At 38.0% G+C, this 25738-nt stretch overlaps 1 protein-coding gene across 1 annotated transcript in view; it reads left to right on the plus strand.

Moving 5' to 3' along the window:
- The window catches only part of pak4 (p21 protein (Cdc42/Rac)-activated kinase 4), a 44429-nt gene extending 19903 nt beyond the window's left edge, over window positions 1-24526 (plus strand). The window contains exons 2-11 of the mRNA XM_027999476.1: window positions 4491-4721; window positions 5721-5914; window positions 6727-6916; window positions 7126-7359; window positions 8489-8941; window positions 10667-10800; window positions 11651-11777; window positions 17312-17437; window positions 17575-17709; window positions 19393-24526. Coding sequence (XP_027855277.1) covers window positions 4521-4721; window positions 5721-5914; window positions 6727-6916; window positions 7126-7359; window positions 8489-8941; window positions 10667-10800; window positions 11651-11777; window positions 17312-17437; window positions 17575-17709; window positions 19393-19548 — 1950 coding nt within the window. The 5' untranslated portion in view covers window positions 4491-4520 and the 3' untranslated portion in view covers window positions 19549-24526. The remainder of the gene's footprint in view (window positions 1-4490; window positions 4722-5720; window positions 5915-6726; window positions 6917-7125; window positions 7360-8488; window positions 8942-10666; window positions 10801-11650; window positions 11778-17311; window positions 17438-17574; window positions 17710-19392) is intronic.
- The last annotated feature ends 1212 nt before the right edge of the window (window positions 24527-25738 follow it).

A 25738-nucleotide genomic window follows, 5' to 3' on the forward strand; every position in this document is an offset into this window, starting at 1 on the left:
ACACACAGATTTTTTATACACAGATTAACACACACACGACGGGAGCTGCGTCTGCAGGCAGCCAGCTGAGCCGGCGCCATTTTTGGAGGAGGACATGCGGCAAAGGTCGTCGGGACCGGGAGTCGAACCCGCGATGTCCGCGGGTCTAAGGCCTCCAAATGTGGGGCGTGCGAACCCCCTGCGCCACCACAGCACGCCCCTGAAACTGATTTTAGAAAAATTATTTTTGCCTGATTTTATTTATTGTATGAATTATTGTCATTTTGGTTGTTAAAATACCAAAAAATCCTCTTAACCTTCTATTTTTGTCCATTCCATGATGTAATTTTTAAACATTACATGATTGATAATTTGATCACTTACTCAAAACTTGAGATGATTTTTTTTAATTTATTTTTTTACCAAATACTTTTTCACTCTTCAGTAAAGATGTGCTACTTGAGACAAATTTTTGGGTAATCTACCAACCGCTGATCGTGACAGGCCTGGCTATAAACACATTTTTATTTCTTAAATGCCACAAAATATTAAGTTTACATTGACTAACTCTAATTTAGACTCCATACATAAACGTCTATCTGGTAAATATTTCCAGTATCTTGTCTCGCTCTGCTGTTTGAAATGCTGGGATGTTGCTGCGGCTCCAGTGCTACATTGGTAGCGACTGAGTCGTTTTTTTTTTTTTTGTTTTTTTTTCATTTCTGTTTCTGTTTCTGGGTGGGTCTCTCTTCACATCAAACATCCCTGCTGTGAAGGTCTGTCGTAACTCTGCAGACTGCCTGGGCCAGCAGCATGACTCACAGCCTCTGGCTTATGATCCACCCTAATCGCCCGAGTCGGCGCTCCCACCCAGCTCTCCCTCATTCTGTCCCACAATCCCTGGATCTTTTTTTTCTTCTTCTAGTCTGTTTTTATTATTTAAGCAGCGCTTGAAGGTGCGGCGCCGTTTATTTGTAGGAAATACAGAAAAATTTGCTGGATGAAAATGAAAAATCCCCCTTAGCGGTTTAGCATGCTGCTAACCAGCAGGACTCTGTTTTATTACTGGGAGTGTTTTCTCTTCAACCTGCAGGTTTTTATGTAGTCAAACCACAACAGCCTCTGGTTTTCAGGGGACGTCCGATGTCCCACACTGCAAAAACACAAAATCTTACCAAGTATTTTTGTCCAGTTAGAACAAATATCTTAGACAAAGAAAAGTAACTTTTCACCAAGAAATAGGAGTTTGTTCTAAGTCAATAATACCTTAAAACTCCTGAAAAAGGTCCTCTTCCATTTGCAGAATATTTCACTTACAACATATGAAAATGTCTTGTTTTAATTAAAATAATCTGCCAGTAGAATAAATACTTTTAAAAATCAATATTAAGGCTTTATTGGCTTAAATCAAGCTCTTATAGCAGGGGTGTCCAAACTTTTTGCAAAGAGGGCCAGATTTGATCAAGTGAAGATGCCCGGGGGCCAATAGTTTGTTCGGACATTTTTTAACTACAAAAGTTTCACAAACTGTTATAAAACAATTTTCATTGTCACAATTATCTTTATTTTTCAAATGACAAAAAAACAAAAACAAATATAAGCCACTCAGGCAAATGAGAACAACTCTAAAAACCCAAATTCTGCCTTTCATTCATATCTGTAGAGTCAGATAACATTGAACAAACTGTATGAAATACCTTAAATTTACATGAGTTTAAAAATATCTTTGCCTCAAGAACATTTTAAACAGGAGTTATAAGTAATGCAAAGTTGTCTGTTATTATTAAATCTTAAAACAAGTGAATTTTGCTCGTCATTTACTATATCTTTCAGAAAGTAATAGTTTGTATCACATCTACAGGTTCATAACCAAATCTTACTCAAGAGTTTAATAAAAATAAGTGCCATAAATCCAAGTGCATAAATGTTCTTTTGGCTCTTCACTGCTGATAGTGACAGACGTTGCCGTTCAAAATACTCAGTTTCATGTCCTCAACTCTCAGTGCCACACTGTTACTGCCAGGCAAACATTTTTCTCAAATTCTTGCTTCTTCTCAGGGCAAAATGTTCTCCACCATTTTCATAACACAGTCTTTGATAAATGTACCTTCAGTAAAAGGTTTGCCATGTTTAGCTATTAACATTAACTTCGTAGCTTTGGTGGTATTTTCTTTTGACTCACAGGCCCGCGTGAAGAATCGCTGTTGTGATGCCAGTGCAGCTTGGAGCTGCTTCACTTTTTCAGCACGGTCACTTCCTGTTAGCTTGTTGTATGTGTTAGCATGTTTAGTCTGGTAGTGTCCTTTTACGTTGAAATCCTTAAACAAGGCAACCATCTCATTACAAATTAGACAAGCACAATTGCCTTGATTTTCAGTGAAGAAGTGTTATAATTCCCATCTCTCTTGAAAGCGGCGGCCCTCACTGTAAACTTGTTTTCTTTGCAGTGGCCATGGCAGAAATGAGTGGAGAGCGGTTCGCTGCACGGAGGCAGACTGATAGTATTAAAGTGGTGCTGCCACCATTTGGTGAAAGGAGGAATTACAGTTTCAAGTTTTATGATTTATTTATTCTGTTTCACAGTGCAGGCGGGCCATAAATAATACATTATAAAACCGAAGCTGCGGGCCGTATGAATTCTGACCGCGGGCCGTGATTGGCCCCCGGGCCGGACTTTGGACATGCCTGTCTTATAGCTTTCTAAAAAGTTACTTGTAAGTTAAGATATTTGCACTAGAAACTAGACCAACACTACTTAGTAAGAGTTTGCGTTTTTGCAGTGCACTTGTCCTTGTAGATGTTTCTCAGTAGTAGGAGATTACTGCTGCTCAGCAGGCAAAAAAAAATATTAGGTCAGCAACGATTAATCAGCTGGTGACCCAATTTCACCAGCTAGCAAACACACATTTAAAAACCTAATTATTCTTCTGGCCTTTCTATCAACAACTTGCGCTTGATTTTCATGCTAGAACTGAGTTTGAGCTTTTTTTGTTGTCTGTCATTTAATGCTGAAAAATGTGTCAAAATATAAGCTTTTGATTTCACTCTATCCATAATTATTGTATTATATTTAAGTAATCAAATGCTGCTAAACTGTTGACATGATCTTTCCTCTTTTATCCACAATTTCCTCTTCAGTTGCATAATTTAAGGTTTTGGTTACTCACATTTGGTGTGTACCTTAGTATTTAATTTGTATTTTGTATTCTTTTGCACTTTACTTACTGTGTGTTATCTTTGTTTTTTGCCTGGGAGCTGCTGGTAACTTCAATTTCCTGAGGGAGTCTTCCCAAAGGATCAATAAAGTACAAGTCTAAGTCTAAGTCTAAGTCTGATATTTTCCTTCCACTCCACCCAGATCTATTTTTATTTTTAGACAGTTATGAGGCTCGTAGGTGAAAACATGAAGCTGCTCCCACATACTCAGGTGTACGTTCTGATTCTGTGTGTGGTTTCATAGAGGAACGTACTGATTTCCAACATTTATCATGTCAAATTCCTTCATTTCCCAAAATCCAAATGGATAGTAACCAATTTAATGAGCTAGCTGGTAGCCTAGCATCTGTTTCTTCTCTACCAATAACACTATTTTGCAGTATATTTAAAACAAAAACCATTCCATTCTGGATATTGACTGACATGAAATGCTCACATTGTGATACATCTTTCAGCCATATATAAAGCCTTAATTCTTTCTTTCATTATTCTGGCATTTAGCAAAATTACCGTAATTTATTTTGGTGTTTCTAATGGACCTAAAATAAGAGAACTTTGATCTTATTTAACTGTAGATGGTGAGGAAAATATTATGTAAACTTCTGGTTCTGACTATCATTATCGCAACATTAATCAAATGATAATATTGTTGTTTTGAGACCATTTTCAAGTAATATCATGTAATAATAATAATGCAAGAACACATTCTCAAAGATAAACTGTAGATTTAAAACAGAAACAGCAAACAAAATGAATTATAAAGTCTCTGGAAACAAAACTGTCCTTCAATGCCTGCATACCAGCTGCTTTTCCCCTCATTTTCACTCAGCTTGCAGTTCATTGTTTTCATTTTCTGTTTTGTTCTTTGTTGCTTTCATTTCTCTGTCTCTTGTATGGCTTGACTTGTGATGCTGGTACAGCTCTCAGCTGAAACGTGTTAACTTTCTCCTCTGGGTTATAAAAGCTGCTGTTAATGTTCAGGAAGTGACCTTTTAAAGATGAGTCTCCGTCTCCTCAAACTGTTCTCCCCTTCAGGAAATGCTTGGAGCTTATGTCTTGTCATCAATATTGGGTTCAAGTTTTGTTTGTGCCTGATGATGACCTTTAGCTAAAGGTCAGAGCTAGATAAATGCCACCATCCAGCCTATTAGTCCTTGGGTTGAAATGTGCAAGCATATGAGATATTAATGCAATAAAATGTGTGGACTGCAGTTCTATTGTGCTGGTGCACTAAGGTTTTTCTTTTGTATTTATTTGCTAATCACATTGCCGCCTTCTCTTCTTCCTCGCTGCAGATCTGATGCTAGCTTGCAGCCGTTGCCACCATGTTTGCCAAAAAGAAGAAGTCTCGAATCCAGATCTCTGCTCCGTCCAACTTTGAGCATCGTGTCCACACGGACTTTGACGAGCAGGAGCAGAAGTTCGTCGGGTTGCCGCGCCAATGGCAGTCCCTCATCGAAGACACGGCCAAGAGGCCAAAGCCTTTCATCGATGTGACGGTCATCACTACCGTAGAACCGCGAAAGGTGAGAGGAAACGCGTTTTCTGTCGTGTCTCGAAGATGTTTCACTCAAAAGGCTTCTTCCCTTCCAGTGTGGAGGAATATTTTTGGTCGAGATCTTCAACGAAATGAAGAACTTGAGTAGCTTTCAACCGCTGAAAGGTTTCTTAAAGCTCCTAAAGTAGCATAGGTCAAATAAAGAACTATGTCGTCTGCATAAAGGTGAACTTTTAACTGTAATTTGACTCATTTCAGTGTTTAAATGTGAGTCTTGGTGGAGTTTTGATCACTTTTGAAGACGGAGTTCATACAGGTGCTTGAAATGTTTGAAAATTCTCAAATTTCATTGGGTGATTTCAAGGTTTGAAAAGTGCTTGATATTCAAACTGGACAATTTTGTAATAAAGTGCAAACTAACATTTGAGTGAAATCCTAGATTTGAAAACGTTACTTACAATTGAAACTAGATATTTACAGATAATTAATTTTTCTTTCTGTCTGAAGTTAAATAAAACCAATGTTTTTAGATTTTATTTTAGTTGGAATAACCCAAATTATTTATATTTGCTAAATGCCAGAACGCTCAGCATGAACATTTTAGAGAATTTTTTGTAACTTTTTCAGACCAGTCTGATCAACATTTACTTAACTTTTGTTATATTATTGTTTACGTTGTCCCTGCTATAGAATGCAGAATACTATCACAATATATTGTGATAATATAATAAATGACATCATATAATGGGGACTTGAAACTGTCTTTTTTTTTTTTAGTGTTATTGATTTAACTCCAAAGTGTGATGTTTTTAAAAGTTACCTTGAAAACGCTTGAAATGTTCATGAATTTTACCATGGGAAAACTCAGCGAAGAATATATTGCCCAAGCATTTATTTAAATGTAAAGAGTGCCTAACTATGCAGGATAGCAGCGCTCTGATTTTATGGAGAGAGGACTTTGAAAATGACTGGATCCTTTCCATGCTTTAGATTTAAAAAAGGCACTTTTCTGTCCTGTAAACGCCAGACGATCGTACGAGGCACGAAGCTGGGAGCAGACGGCTCTTTAACGTGGCTGCTGGACGAGTTCGACACCATGTCCGTAACTCGATCGAACTCCCTGCGACGAGGCAGCCCCCCCACTCAGCCCCGCAGGGATTCCAGCTCCGCAGGTGGAGAGCAGGAGAACGGCGACCCCCGACACAGGCACCACCCAGACAGGTAGGAAAAATAACTTTCTTTTCTAAAAAACAAAATAAAAACATTTTCAAAAAGTGGCTTTTATCTCAATCAGCCCTTCTAACAACCAGGATGAGAGTTTTTGTAAGTCTGTCTATGACATTTACTCAATTACATTTGAGTAACTTTTTTGAAAAAAGTTTACTTTTAGGAGTATTTTTACCACGCTGTACTTTGAGTAAATTTATTATGAAGTGTCTCTACTCTTAATGGAGTAAAATTTCTGGATTTTCTACCAAAACATGTTTTAACCAGAAATCCACCAGACTCAGACACACACCTGCAGTTTCTGTTCAAGTTTCATAAGTTTTTTACTGAAAGGAACTGATTTGGGAAAAATTATTTTGCCTGATTTTGTTATTTTTTTGCTATTTATATAAATTATTATCATTTTGGTTCTTAAAATACCAAAATTCCCACTTTATATTTTGGTCCATCTGATGATGTAATTTTTAAATATTAAATTATTGATAATTTGATCAGTCACTCAGTAGACTTTTTACCAAATACTTTTTTACTCTTGCGTAATTTCTTGCTATTTTTTACTCGAGTAAGAACATGTTGAAGTAGTTTTGCCTGTGCTGCAGTACAGTTTTTGGATACTAGAGTTGACTTGAATTCAAAGTTCAAATAAATAGAAGCTGTCAAACAAAATGGCCGCCCTGAACGAGGTGACATCACTCTGCACTATGGAAACTCACAAAGTGCGTTGGTGGGAAAACCAAAAATTAGATGAATTGATTAGAAAATAACTGATTAATTGGTGTTGCTAACTGCATGTTTGCGGCTCTCAGGGACAGACTGAGGCAGGACTACCCGGGCGGAGGGGACCCGCAGCATGGGCAGCGTGGCGTCCAGCCCAGGGACGAGGGCGGGCAGGGCCGGCCCCAGCAGCAGCCGAGGGGCCAGGAGCCCAGCAGGGCCTACAGGGAGCGGTCCGGCTCGGGACAGCAGCCTCGCAGAGACCCCCGGGACCGGGACCAGGTACCAACCAAGACCCAAATGATTCACTCAGTTTTAAAGTAAAACTTACAGTACAGTTTTTGGATTCTCTGCCAATCTCTGCAGCCAGTTAAATTCTGATCAGTGCATCTCAGCTTTTGAATCTGCAGATTTTTCTTCCTTTTTATACAATTAAATGTAGTTAAGAACCAGCCTGTTGTTGTATTTTTATCAACCTCTCTGTTTTTCAGGACCAGGTGATCCGCCGGGACCAAGCCAGCGACCACCGGCCCAAGTCCAGCTATGCGGCGCGTGACGGCAGCCCCACGTCTCCGAGGGACAAGAGGCCGCTGTCGGGACCCAACATCCGAACGCCCAACCTGCCGGTGACCGAAGGCGTGATGAAGACGGCCCAGCAGAACACGCGGCCGTTCAACACGTACCCGAGAACGGACAGCGACGGAGGACGCAGTCCGACGGGACAGGTAGGAGTCGACCGAGTTTATCGAAGCTACTGCTGGATAGTTCTGTGAAGTATTTCCTCCTCTAGATCCGGTATTTATCAGAATCCGGTATTTACCGCAGTTTTTTGTGTGGCTGCTTGACATCCTGGAAAATGCTTGAATTTCAATTAGATGTTTTCAAGATCTGGAAAGTTTTTGATTTCTGTATAAAGTCCTTTAAAGTTCTTCATATTCAAACTGCACAGTTTGGTATTAAAGTTCAAGCTAATGTTTGATTAAAGGCATAAATTTTTAAAACGTTATCTACAATTGAAACCAGATATTTTCATACACCTCGTAAAAAGTCAGACATTTTTTTCTGGCTGTCTAAAGTTAAATCAGACTAAACTTTTCTTGTTGCATCTTGTTTTGAATCAGTTTGGTTAGAATCAGCAACATTATTTCTATTTACTAAATGCAAAAAAACTGATAATTTTTCGAGATTTTTATTGTAACATTCTTTGTATTTTGTGTTTAATCTGAACAGAAAGGTAATTTACCTCAACATGTTTGAATTATTTTAATATACACAATATTTATTATTCCTAATGGCTCAAGGACCTATTGATCTGTGTATTTGAAATAAAGTTTGGACTATAATTTATACTTTATACAATGTTATTGAAATTATGGAAGTTTTTGTTAAATTACTGTTTTGTTTTCGCGGTAGAATCGCTCAAACAAAACATGGAGATGAAGATATTATTAATTCAGTGCAAAGGGAAAAATAACGCAGAAAAATCTTTGAGGAACAACTAAAACCAGTTTTTTTTTCTCGCTGTTTGTGTCATCTACACTACACACAGATTAGTTGCCATAGCAACTGACAAAAACTTTCAGGATTCAACACCAGAAAACACTCAAACATTTCCCACTACATTCAGTCTTTTACAGTTTTATGTTTTTAGGATTGATGTTTATTTTGCAATTATTAATAAGTGATCACTGTGGTAGATTAGCTACTGCTGCTATTAGCTAAGCTAACTCAGCAGTGGCTCATTAGCTAATTTAAACACCTGCCCTACCGATGATCTGTCAGAGTTGGTGTTTATGTCGCCTTTTCATTTTGTAAATTTGGGATTTTCTGCTGTTTTTCGTCTCTACTGTCCAGGTGGTGCGTCACCATGAGTCTTCCCCCCAGAACGGGCCCACCAGCAGCTCCGCCCGGGGTTCCTCCAAGCCCCCAGTCAGCCTCCCTCATTCCCACCACGCATCCCACCCCATCCTGACCCCGGACTCCTCCCAGCTGCCGCACACTCCCCACCCCAACGTACCGGCCCCGCGGCCCCCCGTGCCCGCGGCGGCCCCGGGGTCGGGCGCGGCGCCACAGGGCCGCTCCCCGCAGCGGGAGCCACAGAGGGTTTCCCATGAGCAGTTCAGAGCGGCGCTGCAGCTGGTGGTGGATCCCGGCGACCCGCGGACCTACCTGGACCACTACATCAAGATCGGCGAGGGATCCACGGGAATCGTGTGCATCGCAACGGTGAAGACGACGGGGAAGCTGGTGGCCGTGAAGAAGATGGACTTGAGGAAGCAGCAGCGCAGGGAACTTCTCTTCAACGAGGTACTGCTTTAACAGCCGGCCGCTTTGACCTCTGACCCCTCCTGGACGTGGACTGTGGCTGAAACAAAGCGTTTTCAGAAAAGCTGTAAACATTCCAGCAAAGTGTGCTGCATAACCAAAACAAGTCAACAGTTTCACAGTTTAGGAAAATTAATCCACACTGCAAAAACACAAAATCTGACAAAGTATTTTTGTCTAGTTTCTAGTTTAAATATCTTAGTACACTTGAAATAAGACAAAATTAACTAAAAAGTAACTTTTCTGCAAGATATAGGAGCTTGTTTTAAGTCAATAATTTCTTAATATTGATGAAAAAGTTCTAGTTCTGCTGGGAGATTATTTCACTCTTGGGATTTTTTCCATGCTGTAGTGAAACTAGTACTGTTTTAAATGTCAGTACTTTTTACACTTGGCAAAATGTAAGGTTTCAATTGTTGATGACTTTGTATTTTTTTGTTTTTATGATGCAAAGCACTTTGAACTGCCTTGTTGGTGAAATGTGTTATACAAATAAACTTCATTGATTGAATCAATATTAAGGAATTATTAACTATTGACAAGCTTCTGCATCTTGCTGAAAAGTTACTTGTAAGTGAGTTTTGTCTTATTTCAAGTGTACTAAGGTGTTTGCACTAGAAACTAGATCAAAAGTACTTGGTAAGATTTTGTGTTTTTGCAGAGTGGATTCATTTTCCTAAACTGTGAAACTGTTAACTTGTTTTGGTTTTGCAGCAGACTTTGCTGGAATGTTTACAGCTTTTCTGAAATGAAAGCATTTCTTTGCTGCTCACTCCAGATGCCAAAAATATTTAATTTTGATATAAAATAAGTCATGTTTTCATCCCATTGTTGTCTAAATTTTGAGTGAAATTTTAAAACGTTGCAAACATGGAAATAAATGGAAAATACGAATTAGGCGAGAATTTACAGGTTTAGAGCAAATCAACCAGGCAGATGTTGTCAAATGTTGCCGTCACGCATGGCTGTAATAAACAAGATCTAGAGGTTGTAAACTATCATGAACCACACATCTGAGAGAACCAAATTATCCAATCTCAGCCGAAGGTTTGAACTTTGCCTCTGGTAAGGCACAGACCCACTAATGAAGGGGGAAGTTCGCTACGTCAGAACTTATTTAGCTGCGTCAGAACCTATGTGTTTCCATTAACGTTTTAAAAAAATGTTATGGAAAAGCCAAAAACCACCCCAAACAAGCATAGAAATCTTTTTGGCAAAATTGAGAAAGTTATTTTGAATTTTGCTGTTTTCATCAACTTTCTCTAATGCGATGCATCAAAATGCAGATAAAAAAATAGTTGATGGAAACTTGGTTGTTGATTAGATAAAAAAAGAAGCATGCAAAAATACAGGCAACAAGGTCTGTAAAGAATTAGAAACTATGCAGAACATCATCCATATATCTATATAAACTATAAGACAAAATTCTATGTTTTAGAAAATTATAATATTGTGAAAAAGTTTAAGCTTATTCTTAGAAAGTTGAGTGGAAGGAAAAGGTGCACCAGATACAGACAGTAGCTAGAGTGAATTGTAGTCCATGTTCAGAAAAAAAAAATTTTACCATTTAAAAAAAAAATACTTCTATGGACTACAGAGCAAAAAACTCTATTTTATACTACCATCAAGTAGGAATGTACTCTCATGAGTCTCAGCTGTGTGATAATGATTCCTGGTCGTCGGTTTTGTTTTTCCCGGTGACGGCAGGTGGTGATCATGCGGGACTATCACCATGACAACGTGGTGGAGATGTACAACAGCTACCTGGTGGGCGACGAACTCTGGGTGGTCATGGAGTTCCTGGAGGGAGGAGCGCTCACCGACATCGTGACGCACACCAGGTGACGGCTGAACCCGTCGTCGTGGCGACGCAGCTGTTTGTTTTTGGGTTTTTTTCCTTAACAGAAACTGCAGGTCTTTGCCAGATTTCCTGGAATTTCTTGGATTATAAATTGGAAGTTGAGTTTAATTTTTGAGGTTTAACCTTTGCACATTTCTGGTACACCCCTAAATCTGATGCATAAGCAACTATAAGTTATAAAAAATTTTGTTGTTGAGTTCATATGTCTATTTACTCAATACTTTAGCGGCAAAAAGCAGTTAGTGAATTAAAATTGATATTTATTTTCTGTTTTTTTTTTGCTTTCGATTATTTAATTATCCACCCTGTAATTAACTTGATTAAATATTTTAATCGAGTCCCATCAGTAATTTTATTCTGAAATTTGGTGAAATGTTACAAAATGTTGAAAAATGTGGAACTAGAAATGTGTGAAATCTCACTACAGCTTATTTATCAGAAACTTTCCACCTTCTGATGAAGACATCTCTTTGAAACAACTAAAAAATAGAATGGAATAGAAACAGTTTTTTATTTTCCCACAAAGGAGAAAATAAGTACTTAAAGTGTTAAAAACAATGTATAAAATACTAAAAATAAATGTTTTCATTAAACTGATCTGAAATCAGCAGAAATATTTCTGTCCAGTAGGGGGCATCATTGCACAAAGTGATGGAGAATCTGTGCTGTGATCTGGTATTTTTCCACAGTAGCAGCTTTTTAATGTCTCCAGTGTCTCTGCTGCTTTTCTTGGTGCCAAATTCAAATCAGTCGCCCATGAAATTCAGTGAAACTCTACAATCCAGAAAAACTAAATCCTAGATGACTTTGGTTTCTGTTTGACTCTGCAGGATGAACGAGGAGCAGATCGCCACCGTGTGTCTGTCGGTGCTGAAGGCGCTGTCTGTCCTGCACACTCAAGGAGTGATCCACAGAGACATCAAGAGCGACTCCATCCTGCTGACTCATGATGGCCGGGTACGTAGCCGCCGTACGGCAAAAACACACAACGCCCTCCAAGTTCGAGAAGCTTCAAAATAAACTGAGCTGTTCAGAAATATTGGCGTCTTTACCGTCTACATCCACACAGAAAAAGGGATATTTCTCCATTTTCTGTTTGCAGAGGCTCCACAGTCCTGGTTCTATCATTTATCTTTCTTTTCTTCATCTCCGTCTTCAGATTTTCTCTTGAATTTTGGTTATTAATTGAGTTAATTTGGTGGGGGTTTTTTTAAATCATCCCTTATGTTTACGTTTCAGGTATTTTAAAGAGCTCTGACACGTTTTACTGGGTCCACAGCATCACACATTTACCACCTTACTCAACAGTGAGGTTCATTTGAAGTTTTTCATGCAGAAATTTTAATCTAAGTGTGTTTTCCCACCTGGTGGAAACTAAAGTTGCAACATTGGTTGAAAGAAAGAGAACCAGCTGCTGTGGTTCTTTCTCTCTGCTCTGAGTCAAACCAACCAAACCCTTTGAGCAACCTGTTCCCCTCCTCACCTGTGGGGGCGCTGCACCAAGAATCACTGAAGAAAACGACACAAAAACCTTGAAAGACACTGAGCGTAACTCTAGTCTTCATGAAATGTAAACAAAAATGGAGTAGTGTCAGATTTTAGCGGTTGGAGGATTTCTCTTTAGTCTTTGATAAAGAGCCACAAGCCATTTCTCCAGCTAGCGCTAAGCTAGTGAGTTTGTTTTGGTTGTATTTACCCAGAATGCCCTGCAGTCCACTTCCTGCTTTTAGAGCGGTCTCCGGTCTGCTTGGCGTTTATGTATTCAAACCGCACTATAGTAGCGCCGCACGGAGGGTGATTGATGGTGCAAAGACCCGCCTCCTGGCTCTGATTGGTTGTTTCTAGTTAGCGCTGGGAGAGAAGCTCAGTTTTGGTGTTTTTTTTGTTTTTTTTACAAACCCCAAAAAACATTACATATTTTACATATTTTAGAAATATGTAAAATCTATTTTTATAAAAGTTACATACTGCAGCTGTAAGGCCATTTACACATATTTAGTTATTTATTCATATTAGAACCAATCCTCAGCTCTTTCTTTACTTTTTTTCCTTATTCTAGTTTCTATTGCAGTTAAGAACAATAACTTTTCCACTTCTTTAAAGAAAAGGAACTTGGATTGAGATGTAAATAAAAACAGTCTGGTGTTAAGAGTGGCCTAATTTCTAGTTCCTAGTTTTTTGGTATTGTTGCTGAGCTGCAGCAGATACCAGATCACTTCCTGCGTGGTGACAAGCAGGTTTCTGCTTTCTGCAGAAAATGAAACCAGCCTGGTTGCATAGCAACTCCGAAGTGAGAAGCGCCTCAGTTTGCTTAGTGTCACAGTCAGCAGAACAGTTTATTACACTAATGTTGGCGATGCAGTGTTAGCTCAGGTGAGTAATAAACAGAAAAAGAACATTACAGTCACTCTGTGTGTTACATTACTTGCAGATTATTATGGCCGTCTGTCTTTCATTGGGTAAAAAATGAGCTTTGCCATCTATATGCATCATAACAATTAAATTAAAGCTTATACGTAACTGTAATATACTAGTTTTTGTACTTTTTATAAAACCAAATTAACTATTTAATTGTTTCTGTCAGGTTTTTGATCATATCTCTAACGTTGCATTGGTAACAGCAATGCATCAGAAACATCTCTTATTACCGATATCAGCGATTTATTTATCGCAATTTCCAGACTATATGTTGTTACTTTTTTCAAATGAGTTGAACACTGTGGCAACAATTATGTGGCTAATATAGACACATTGCAGCGTGATGTCATGCATGCAAGATCCCACCTCCCATTTATCCACTGGAGGGCAAAAAACCGCTAGCATTATTTAAGCTGTTAAGTTATCAACATAAGTCTAAGCTAAGTCTTAAATGTACCTATTATATATAAAAGAAGAAGGGACGCAATGCTTTGATGCTAATTGTCTACAACAACTAGATTAAAAGGCCAGGAAAAAGTTTTAAGAAAAACATAGTGTAGAAGAGCTAGCTATGCTAGCTTGACTTTGACATCCTTAACGTGTAGATGTGCTGCAGAATTGTTGTTTCGGTTGAGTTTTTTAAAAAAAGCAACAAACACACCAACTGTGGCAGATCATCAGTAGAGCACTCTACCACTGCTGTGTTAGCTTAGCTAATAGCAGCAGTAGCTAATTTACCACAGTGATTACTTATTAATAATCGCAAAATAAACACGAAGCCTGAAAACATAAAACTGTAACAGTCTGAATGTTCATGCGCAAAATTTCCAGATGGAAACATTAACATGCAACTCGTCAACACGGATGTTTACCTTGAGATGAAAGAGACAAAAAGAGTGACTGAAGAAGTACCATGTTTTCCTGACTATACATCGCATTAGTCAAAGCATTTGACAGGAAAAGGAAAAATGTATAGAAAGTTGCACTATTGTATAAGTCACATTTATTTAGAAAGTGTTAAACCTGAGCATCAATTAATTTTTATGGAGAAATAATCACCTGATCACTGGATTGATGTTCAGTCTAGAAAGAGCTGATCTTTTCACATCTTAAGATGTGGTGTTTGCTACAAATGATCAGGCGTTAACTAAAGTAAAAAGAAAAATCTGCAGAATTTTACCATTGTAATGCAATTAATCCTCAGAATAATCAATTAATAAAATAGGCATTAGCTGCAGTCTTAACATGGATAAACTTGCTTTATTTATCCACGAAGCGCTGCCTCTCTCTCTTCCTTTTCAGTTGCACCAAAACAAAGTTTATTAACTTGCTAGTTTTGAGTTGAACCTGACCCTCTTTTGCTTATGACAATCAACAATGTACAAAGTCACACATTTTGAGTTTAGATGAGCTAATGTGTAAACCACAGTGGAAGCTGACTTTTGTCTGTGGTTTGGCGTCTTCGCTTGTTTCACCCAGAGTTCTGGACTCCAGCTGCTGCAGCAGGCGTCGCTTTGTCTCATTGGTTTCAAGCCAGAAGATAAAACCAACACAGTTACCCACAATCTGTTTCATCGTCTGCTGCTAATAATTCAGAGCTCATACTGTTAACCCAGGGTTTGACTCTCTGCTTTAACCTCTGGAGGATAAGAGGTTTGTTTGTGTCGTAGAAAATGTTTTGCACACCCGAGACGTTGAAATGTGTGTCATCTTCTAATAGTTAACAGACTGAGGTCAGTAAAAATGTGACAACTTTCAAAAATGAAAGAGCGCTCCAGTTGTAGTGGGATGTTTTACCAGAAAATGGCTTTACAGATTTATGAAGGTAAACCAACCAGGATGTGCTTAGGCCTGAAACGATTAATCACAGTTAATCGATTGTAGAAATAATTGTTAACTAATTTAGCATCTTAACATTACAATGTCACAATAAGCAATAAATCAGTTAATTGCATGATAAATTAAAACAAACTCAATAATTTCCATTTATTGGTTCTCTCTTTTCTTTCTTTTCTAACAGGATGATAAAAGTTTCAGTCTGGTGTTTTGGTCTCAACTTGCTCTTTTTTTGAAGGACAGTTTTGCTATTATTTTTATTTATTTGTTTTGGATAATTTAAATGTCTTCCAGTTCCAGTGTTAAATGTTCATCTGAGTTTAAAGCTTATTGATCTTTGAGAATGTGTTGATTCTAGCATTCAGTTACATGAAAATGGTCTCAAACCAACAATATTATCGTTTATCGCAATAACGTCTGGAACAATTTATCATCCAGCAAAATTGATCACGACAGGCTTAATTTCACTCGTTATTTTAAAAGTGAAAAATGTCCTGTATCGTTTCTCTTGACTTGACGAACTCTGCAGCTGTGCGGCTCCAGCTCGGTTCTCTGTATTCTCACACTTTCAGCCTTTATTTTTGGACATGTGCAAAATGTTTGGATGCAAATGTCACTTTTTTTTTTACCAAATAGAGATAATTTGCTTGCAGGCATCCATGGTTTTGGTTTGCAATTCTCAGAGCAGGCTGCAAAGTTTTGGTGTTTGGGTGTGAGGGACTTTGTGGTTTGACCTTGCAGGGGAAGCAGACCCAATCAACCCTGAAGCGTTTCTCGGCAGAAGGATGGGCGTGTGTTTGACCTTCCTCATGAACCTGCTTGCTGTGTTTTTTTCTTTTTATTCTCATCATTATCTGGTCCTAAATTACTGTACTGTTCAGTTGAATATAATTATATCAGGTGTTGTGTGGCATCTGCTGAGGTCATGTAGCACATTTGTTGAATGAATGTGTTTGCGTAAATGAGAGTCACTTCTCTGAACCAGCCTGTTTCATTTCCCTCTCGGGGTTTGAGCGCTGCAGCCGGCCTTGTGGTCGGCGTCACAATCTGCTTCTCAACATTACTCAGCCAGGCGCAAACTTTCTGAGAAAGAGAAAGGTGGGTTCTCAGCTGTCCACTGCAGGAGGCTGCAAAGTTATGTCCCAGATATTCAAACAGCTCTAACAAAGGTACCACTTTGTTTTGGATTAAAACGCCTAATAAAGCAGAAAATTTGTTTTCTAACCTGTAGGTTGCTTTCACACCCAAAAGCCAACAGTAGGCTCAGTTTGATTTGGGACCAAAGTTGCAACACACTGCAAAAAACACAAAACCTTACAAGGTATTTTAAGTCTAGTTTATAGTCTTGGCATAAGATACAACTAATTTACAGTTCTAGCTCCACTGACGGATTGTTTTACTTATGGGAAAATGTAAGTGTATTTTTTCATCATTATTAAGGAATTATTGACCTAAAACAAACTCTTGTATCTTGCTGAAATGTTAGTTATAAGTTAGTTTTGTCTTATTTCAAGTATACTAAGATATTTGCACTAAAAACTGGACCAAAATTATTTAGTAAGGTTTTGTTGTATTTGTTACACTTTCAGCTGCTGTGGTTTTGTCACATTGCACTGTCAAACATACCAAACATTTTGGAAAACCTGTTCCCCTCCTGAACTGTGGGGGCGTTGCACCAAGAACGAGTGAAGAAAACAACACAAAAACCTCTAAAGAAGAGACGGTGTGACTTCCTTCTTCACCAAATGTAAACAAAAGTGGAGTAGCGTCAGATTTTAGCAGTTGATGGAGTCCTTTTTTTGTCTTTGGTTAAAGATGACAAGCCATTTCTCCCGCTAATGCTAAACCAGGGGTCAGGGGTCCCTGACCTCAAGTCAAGAATGATGAAGAATTTGGACAACAAAGCAGAAAACAACTGATAATCCAAACGATTTGGAAACCGTTTTTCTTTTATTTTTACGTTTTTTGTTTAATGACTTTTTGTGGCCTACCAGAAATGGAAATTTTTATCTTTTGGCCTCTGCGTTTGTTTTGGTTGTATTTACCCAGAATGCCCTGTGTTGTAGTCCACTTCCTGCTTTTAGAGCGGTCTCTGGTCCGCTTGGCGTTCACATATGGTTTCAGAGCCTGGCGCAATAAGCAATTAATTAACAGGGCTGGTGTGAATGCGGCCTATATTTCTTGCCATAAACCATCTTAACATCACTGCGTTTGTATTTCCGTCTGTGTGTCTCCAGGTGAAGCTGTCAGACTTCGGTTTCTGCGCTCAGGTTTCTAAGGAAGTCCAGCGGAGGAAGTCTCTGGTTGGAACGCCGTACTGGATGGCACCAGAGCTCATATCCAGGCTGCCGTACGGACCAGAGGTGAAAATTACTGATAAATTATTATGTTTTCACAAAGTTAATGTACATGAAACATGCAGGTGAAAACAAACTAACTTCTTCTCTTTCTGTGACCTTTTATTCATCTTTTTTGATGTTTTTCTGCTGGGCGTTTGCAGGTAGACATCTGGTCTCTGGGCATCATGGTAATAGAGATGGTGGACGGCGAGCCGCCATACTTCAACGAGCCGCCGCTCAAAGCCATGAAGATGATTCGAGACAACCAGCCGCCCAAACTGAAGAACCTGCACAAGGTGAAACTGCTGAAGCAGGCCAATCAAAACCAGGATGTGAAATCTTTGTTTCTTTGTGAGGAATGTGAAACGTGGTTGTTTCCCCACGTCGTCTTCAAGGCCAAAATGTTCCTTTACAATGTTGAAAGAGTTGAGACACAAGATGGGAATAGAGTTGAGTAATCTGAACTTTTATGCACTCTCACTGCTGCTTTCATAATTACAGAATAAATCAGAATGAAGCAGAAATCTTTGGAACAGAACATAAAATCTGTTTCGTTACAGCGATCAGTCCAAATGTTTCTTTAAGTTTAGCTTTGGGTCATCAGGATCAAGATGTCTATAATTGTATTTTTACTGTGAAATGTATCAGATATATTTAGTGAAAGCGAAACTGACACCTTCTGTCCAGCTGACGGGTTTATCATCTACAGTATGTGGTCCAGGTTCTTATCAGCTTCGTCATTTCCCCATTTCCATTCATTTCCACCGAGCTGTGAAACGGCACGAAAACAGCTGGTTGGGAAATATAGCAGAGCAGGACATTTCAAATAGAGCTGCAGGTAGCAATTAATATTACATTTATTCTGACAATTAAACAGTTATTTGACGACTAATCGATTATTCAGACAATAACATGATTATTCTAACAATTGTTCTGATGATTAATCGATTTTTCTAGTTATTACACAAACGATTAATTATTCTGACAATTGAATATTCTGTTAATTGGGCTGCCGATTACTTGATTATTCTGACAATTAATCGGATAAGAAAATTGGCACGTTCTGCATATTTTTCATTAAACCATTTAAGCCTATTTATGCAATAGCAAAAATCCATTAACATCAATATTTTTAAACAAAATAAACATTTTACAAACACACTCAGAATCCAGAATTCATTTTGCATTTAAGATGAAAAAAACATTTGTCTTAAAAAAAAAAAATCTCCTGTTAAGCACCTTTTCCTATCCAGTTATTAATTGATTAATCCCAAAAATAATCCCCAGATCCGCCCTACACTGTAACAGAAAGGTTTCAGCTTCTCACATGTTGATGGTAAAGTATTTTATTAGATTCCAGAAACGATTCATCAAAGGAATAATATTTTATTTTAGGCAATAAAATGTTTATTTTCTTGTTTAAAAGTGGAATTAAATTTTTTATTTGCATCTTTAATGTATTCTTAATAATGTATAAAAGGGCTTTAGTGGTTGAATGAATTTTTTTTTTTTATCAGATTAATCAATAAAATAATTGATTAGTGAAATAATTAATTACAGCCCTAGTTTAAGCTCTGTCCAAATGGAGAAGAGGATGGATCCTAATACCGAGCCTTGAGGTTCTGAAATGACACCGGTGTGATCTGTTTAACTGGAACGATGAAATGTGCAGGATTTGTAGGTAAAACACCAACAGCAGATGGTGTTTTACCTTTAAGTGTCTTTTATTGCATAAAATAGACTTAGACTTATTTTATCGTCGTTAAGACGCGACAGTGAAATTGGGAATGAAATGTCATCGCTTGTAAATAATGTAAAAAATTTAAAAAACCACAGAAAAATCACAATTGTACATAAATATACAAGTAATAATGTATTGCTGAATATTGTATATAACTTAGCATTTTCAGACAGTCTGAAACTAAATACATAATTATCGTCCTAAGAAGTAAATAAATGCCGTGCATGTTTCCCTGCAGGTGTCCCCTCTCCTCAAAGGCTTCCTGGACCGGATGTTGGTGCGTGAGCCGGCTCAGAGGGCGACGGCCAGCGAGCTCCTGAAGCACCAGTTCCTGTCCAAGGCCGGCCCGCCGTCCTGCATCGTCCCCCTGATGCGGCAGAACAGGATGAGATGAAGCGCGGCGCTCGACACCTCCGGTGCTGTGAAGGCGACTCAGGTGGATCAGAATACTCCCGCACCGGGAGCCCAGGCTATGCGGGAGTATTCTCTTATCCGGTGTGAGTCACTGAACTGTGGGGAGCGCGCTCCCCGAATCAGAGGCAATAACGACGAATGCGTGGGTGAATGAGTGTGATATCGTGTGTTTCTGGACGCAGTAAAAGGCTCTTTTTCTTCTTTTTTTTTTGGTGTACAGCCGGGTTCGAAGGAGTCGGGGACGGTTGGAGTAACTTTTTAAATCTCACTTACCGACATTCTGCAAACGTTTCCACTACAGACACTGATCCCGACCTCTGGACCCCTGAATTTACTACTGACAGCGGCGACCTTTGGACTCGGACTGTATTTTGTAGCCATAATTATCTTAGCTTCCTGTTGTAAACGAGCAAAAACACACTAAGTGAACATGTAAACACTGGAGTCATGGTAGCAGAGGACTTTTTTTCCTTCCACTTATTTCCTAATATTCCTGTGTAAAAACGGTGAACTTAGAAAAAGCGTTGATAATTTACCGTCTCTGTTTTTGTGATTGTTGTATTTTGTTTGTTACGATGCAAAAGCACAAAATCTTACCAAATATTTTTGCATAGTTTGAAGTGCAAATATTTCAATACATTTGAAATAAGACAAACTAACTCAAAAATAACTTTTCAGCAAAATAAAAGAGCTTGTCTTATGTAAATAAAATTGATTAAAAGCAGGACTAGTTAAACTGTCAGATTACTTAATTTATAACAAGACATTTTTGTAAATGAAATAATTTCCCAGTAGAATTGGTACTTTTTTTTAATCAACATTAAGGAATTATTTACTTAAATAAAACTCCTATGCCACTTTACAATACGACTTCCCTTACAGATGGCCAGTAATTCATAGCTATGTCATTAATTCATTTTTAAGCACTTTATAAATCACTAATAACTGTTAATTATGCATTAATTATTGTCTAAAGTTGTTGTACTGAATATTTCAGACTACCTTGTAAGAGCAACAAGCATTTGCAAATGTATTTTTGGCATAACATCTCCTTCTCATTCTTAATACAACAGTTATTGATGATTTATTAAGCGTTTATAGATAAATGAATAACATATCTATGAACGATTTATTAGCCATCTATAAAGGGAGCCTTATGGTGAAGTGATGCACAAGCTCCTGTATTTTGCTGTAAAGTTGCTTATAAGTTATTTTCTCTTATTTCCAGTGTAATAACATATTTGCACTAGAAACTACCCAGAAAGACTTGGTGAGATTTTGAGTTTTTGCAGTGTACAGAGTGAAACGTATCGAGCACTGGTGATGAGATGCACAGGAGCTGCACTCGCAGTTCGTTCCTGCAACACTAAACCTTTTAGAAGAGACGCTACGGGAGCATTAACCAATCAGCACACAGTCCCATAACACCAGGTCAAATTTAACTCATTCCTTCTTTATTTTTTAATAACTGTAGCATTTTTTTTAGAACGATAGGCTTTACTTTATGTTTGTTTTTTTAAAATATATATTTAATTTTTTCACTGTAGAACAGGAACTAAAAAACTCAAACTTTTTGATCTCTTGTGATGTTTTTTTTTTTTACGTCTCCTGCTACTAACTGTTTTTACAGTAAACAACGGATGAAATTGACCCGTTCTGTTTCTGAATGACACTTTTTCTCCATTAAATGCCACACTGGGGTATTCCTGAACCAGCAGCCGGGGTGTCAGACGTCCTCAGAGGACGTCTGCAGGTTTATCTGTTTGATTTGGCGCCTGAACTGTAAATAAAATAAACTGTTTGGTTTTCCACATCCGGAGGACCAGCTTACCACCACGTAAAATCAATCTGTTGTATTGATTAAGTGATTCCTGTGTCTGTTGTAAACACAAACAGCTGTTCTAAGGATCCGTTGCAAAGTGATGCCACAAGCACAGGAGGGCAGAAAGCTGCTACATGACTAGCATTGATTTTAACTTGTAATAGTTAAAACCAATAACACTAAGCAATATAACTCGCAGAACCTTAAATGTGCGCCTGATGTATAAAAGAGAAACTGTCGAGATTAGCACAACTAAATAACAAGGTCAGGAAAAGTTTTAATTTAAAAAATGGCGAGGAAGTAGGTCAGTTATGCTAGCTTGACTTTGACAACCATAACATGTAGATGCGATGTGGAATTTGGTGTTTCTATTCAGTTAAAATAAAAAAGGCAACCTAAACTCCAACTCTGACATGTGATCAGTAGAGCAGGTGTTTAGCTAATTTAATCAGCTAACCGCTGCTGTTAGCTTAGCTAATAGCAGCGGTAGCTAATCTGTCACAACTTAATAATCGCAAAATAAACATCAAACCTAAAAACGTACAACTGTAACCAGCTGGATGTTCTCTTTTTTTGAGTGGGAAATGTTTGAGTGTTTTTTGCTGTTGAATCCTGAAACATTAAGTGGCGTTGTTGTCGGTCGCCATGGCAACGAGTCTGCGCGTAGCCAACACAGAGAGCGAGAAAAAAGTGATTTTGAGTTGTTATTTTTCCTTTGCTGTGGCGCACTGCGATAAATAAATCCCTCATCTCCAGGTCTCATTTAGTTAAAGGTTCTGCCGCGGCCGTTACGGATGGCGAGTGAAAGAATCGTCTTTTTGCCCTCCAGCGAGAAATTTCCAGATGTAAACAATAACAGCGAGGGGTCCATAGTCAAATATAACAGCAGTTGGTGTTTTTGGCTACTTTCACACAGCAGGCGATTGCAATCTGTATCCAACTGCCATGACGTTTACAAAGTCATGACTCATTTCTATCGCAGAGCAACCGCCTGGCAGAGGGTTTTACACCTGGGACCAAATGTTTCTAGTATTAAGACACATTTTCTCACTGCCTGATATTCAGTAAGACTGTTTCCTGTGTTTCAGGGTTAATACATTTTTTAAAAAGAATTGTTCAATCTTGCAAGTCTGTGACGGTTTCATTAGTTTTAGTTCAACTCTGTTAAATCTGGCTCATTCCTCCTGACGGAACCGGTGTAATTGGGTCAGGGTTCTAGATCGTCTTGATCACACACAACTTTTTAACTCTGTTTACAACTTTTTAATAAAACTAACAAGGTTTTGTGATGAACACTTAAAAACCTTGACTTCGTCCACACTTTAACTTCCTGGTTGCCGCTCCGATATTTCCGCAGAATATTTTCTTAAACGATGCAATTGCTTTTGTGACGTGCACCAGTTCCACCAGTTCCAGCTTAAATATGTTTCACAAAAGAATCTAAATAAATTGAAAATAATCTAGGATATATTTATTGGTCTGGAGTTTGGTGGTAATATCTGCAAAAGTTAAATAAAGAAGTGAAACTACAAAAGTTTGAAGTGGTAAAAGTGTGAAATAACCGTCAGCCATCATACAGAGACTCAACAGTGTTTATAAACTTAACAGAAAAACCGATGCAAAAATTAAAAGAAATTCAAGCATTTTTTTATTTACATTTTTTATAACAATCTGTTTTTCAATAGTTGCTGTAATATAAAACTTAAGATAACATTAAAATATTTTTTGTGATGCTCATCTTTCTGATTTATGAAGCCGCCTAGCTCCTAAAACTAGCATAGCGTAGCTAGCTTAGTATAGCATAGCAGCGCGAAATGGAAAAGTTTGACAAAAAAAACCCTGGCCTACTAAAATCAGAAGGTCTGAAGCAGCATTTATGCTAAACGGATGTAATAATTATTGAATGGTGAATAAAAATGAGGAAGAAACATTCTGAAAGTCGGCGTTTCTTTGCATATTTTGTAGCATTGACTGTGAGACTACGAACACGAGTCCCCGCTCAGAAGCTAATGCAGATTTTTGATTGATCTGCCTCATGCGAACCTGTAAAAAAGCAGAACTGGCTTTACGTTTAGAGTCTTCATTGTCTCCTCTACCAGAAACGGAAATAAATTATGCTAAATAACCACTGGAACAATAAAACGGAACCATTTTAGACACAAAACAAATGCTTACAAGGCACGAGACGCTCTTATCAGCTGGTAGCATTTGTGTTTTAAATCGTCCCTTCAAAAAGTAAATGAGGGTTTTGCCATTAAATTCAAGTTTTCCTTAGTAAATATTCACATTTCCATTAAGTCAGTTAATTTATCTACAGTAAATGTGCTAAAACACACAAAGAAAACTTTAAAATGTGCATAAATATTCATATATTTTCCTTCAGGCTGGAAGTGAAGAGTCTGCAGAAGTTAAAGTTGAGATTCCTTTGAGATTATTCTTTGTTTACGACATGCAGATGGATTCCTCTCACTCGGATGTGGCCGTCGTTTCGATTCCTAATTCAGCTTCCTTGTTCCTTCAAACAAACCAAGTTTTTCTGCATTTATCTGCAGACAGAAATGTATCACAAAACGCATTTCGTAGCTTTATGTTGAGTCTTAAATCTAGTAAAGTACTTTTTTTTAATAGTTGATGTTGGAAACAACCAGTCTTTGTGGTTTATTTTAAATTATTTATAAAAGCTGCAGAAACTTTGAAGAAGTCTTATGTCTAAGCTGGTGGTTTCTCTAACGTCATTAATCAGTTTTTAGGAAGCAGAGCAGCTTTGTTTAGGAAAAATCATTTTTGCTCTGGGGAGAAATTTTCTGAAAATGTGGTTTTCCACCTGTGGTTACAGTGACGTTGTCGTCAATTAGCTGCTTCCTTTACGGCGTCTCTTCAGTCGTGCAAATGTCTCAGATGAAATCTTCAACTTAAGACGCTGCCTGTTGATCAGTTCAATGGGTTTTTCAGCAACTGACCAATCAGCGTCCACAGTTTGTTCAAAATAAACGCGTCTCACCTGGAGGAGCCAAACCTCAGAGTGCTGAGGTTTACCATGAAGAATTCGCTGCAAAATGTGAAAAATAATCAGAAAAAATAAATACATTCATTATGATTTCACACCAATAAAACCATTTCTGAGATAAAAGTTGAATTTCTGTCTTTCAAGTTTATTTGTGTAGCAACCAGGTGGTTTATATAAATATATAAATATAAAAAGCAGAAATAAAATCATCATATACTCACCAATGGAGAAACCAGTTACAATGGAGAAACCAGTTACAAACATTACGATTTGCTGAATGCCATCATCCAAATCAACACACCTCAAATATTTTGGTCAATATTCCATTTATTGTGAATCAGATTAACTTTTAAACATTTTGTTTTTAGTCTTGATTTAAAGGAACTCAGTGTTTCGGTTGTTTTGCAGTTTTCTGGAAGTTTGTTCCAGATTTGTGGTGCATAGAAGCTGAATTTTTGTCAATTTTATTGTTGTAAAAACATAAATTCACATTAAGAGTTTTGGCAAATGCTATGTTTTGTTGACATAAAATATTAAATATTTTTCCCTCTCTGTTGCAGAATGTTATCAAATTATTGAGGGTTCAGGTGTCAAAACTTTTGACCAAATCTGCCAAGTTTAAAGTACTTACTGGAGTAATTTAATGATTTTTTTATTTTTACCTCTTTAGCATTAAATTCAACCCTGAATGTTTTCGTGGAACAACCAACAGTCGGGTATTTTATCAACCTGAGTGGGTCAGGAAATCATCTTTTCTTCAGATTTGCAAACTTTAATGAATGGATCCGTCTTTACTTCTCTTAACGTTGCTGAATGTTTGTAGTCCAACTTTGCCACAGAAGGGGAACAAAAATTAGATTTGCGCTGATTATAGGAGAAAACTTTGTGCTGCACCAACATTTTCCATTTGAAGACAATTTTGAAATATTTCTCTGAAAGACAAATAGTGTCCAGAATGCTTGTGTTGGAGGCCTACACTTGAATCGAGGTCGCACAATCCCTTCTAAGGGTCACAAATGGGCCCCGGGCCGCACTTTGGACTTTGCACTGGTTTAGGGAATCTGGTGCCTGAAGAGGAAGTGATGACACAGAACCAGGAAGTCTGGAGGAAAACGTTCAGTTTCATTGGCATTAAACCATGAGACCAGTGGATCCAGTTCATGGCTTTAAAGACACGGCTGCTGTTGAAAACTTAAATTCGTTAATTTTGGGAAATAATGTGTCAATGTTGAGTTTTAAATGTTTTATAAGAGCCGATTATGTTTGTGCTACTCTGCAACCTGCTGACTGTTTGAATGACTTCAGTCACTTTAAACAGGGGAACAAGTCGCTTATTTTATG

The sequence above is a fragment of the Xiphophorus couchianus genome, chromosome 18 (assembly GCF_001444195.1).
Source record: "Xiphophorus couchianus chromosome 18, X_couchianus-1.0, whole genome shotgun sequence".
NCBI classification, from domain to species: domain Eukaryota; kingdom Metazoa; phylum Chordata; class Actinopteri; order Cyprinodontiformes; family Poeciliidae; genus Xiphophorus; species Xiphophorus couchianus.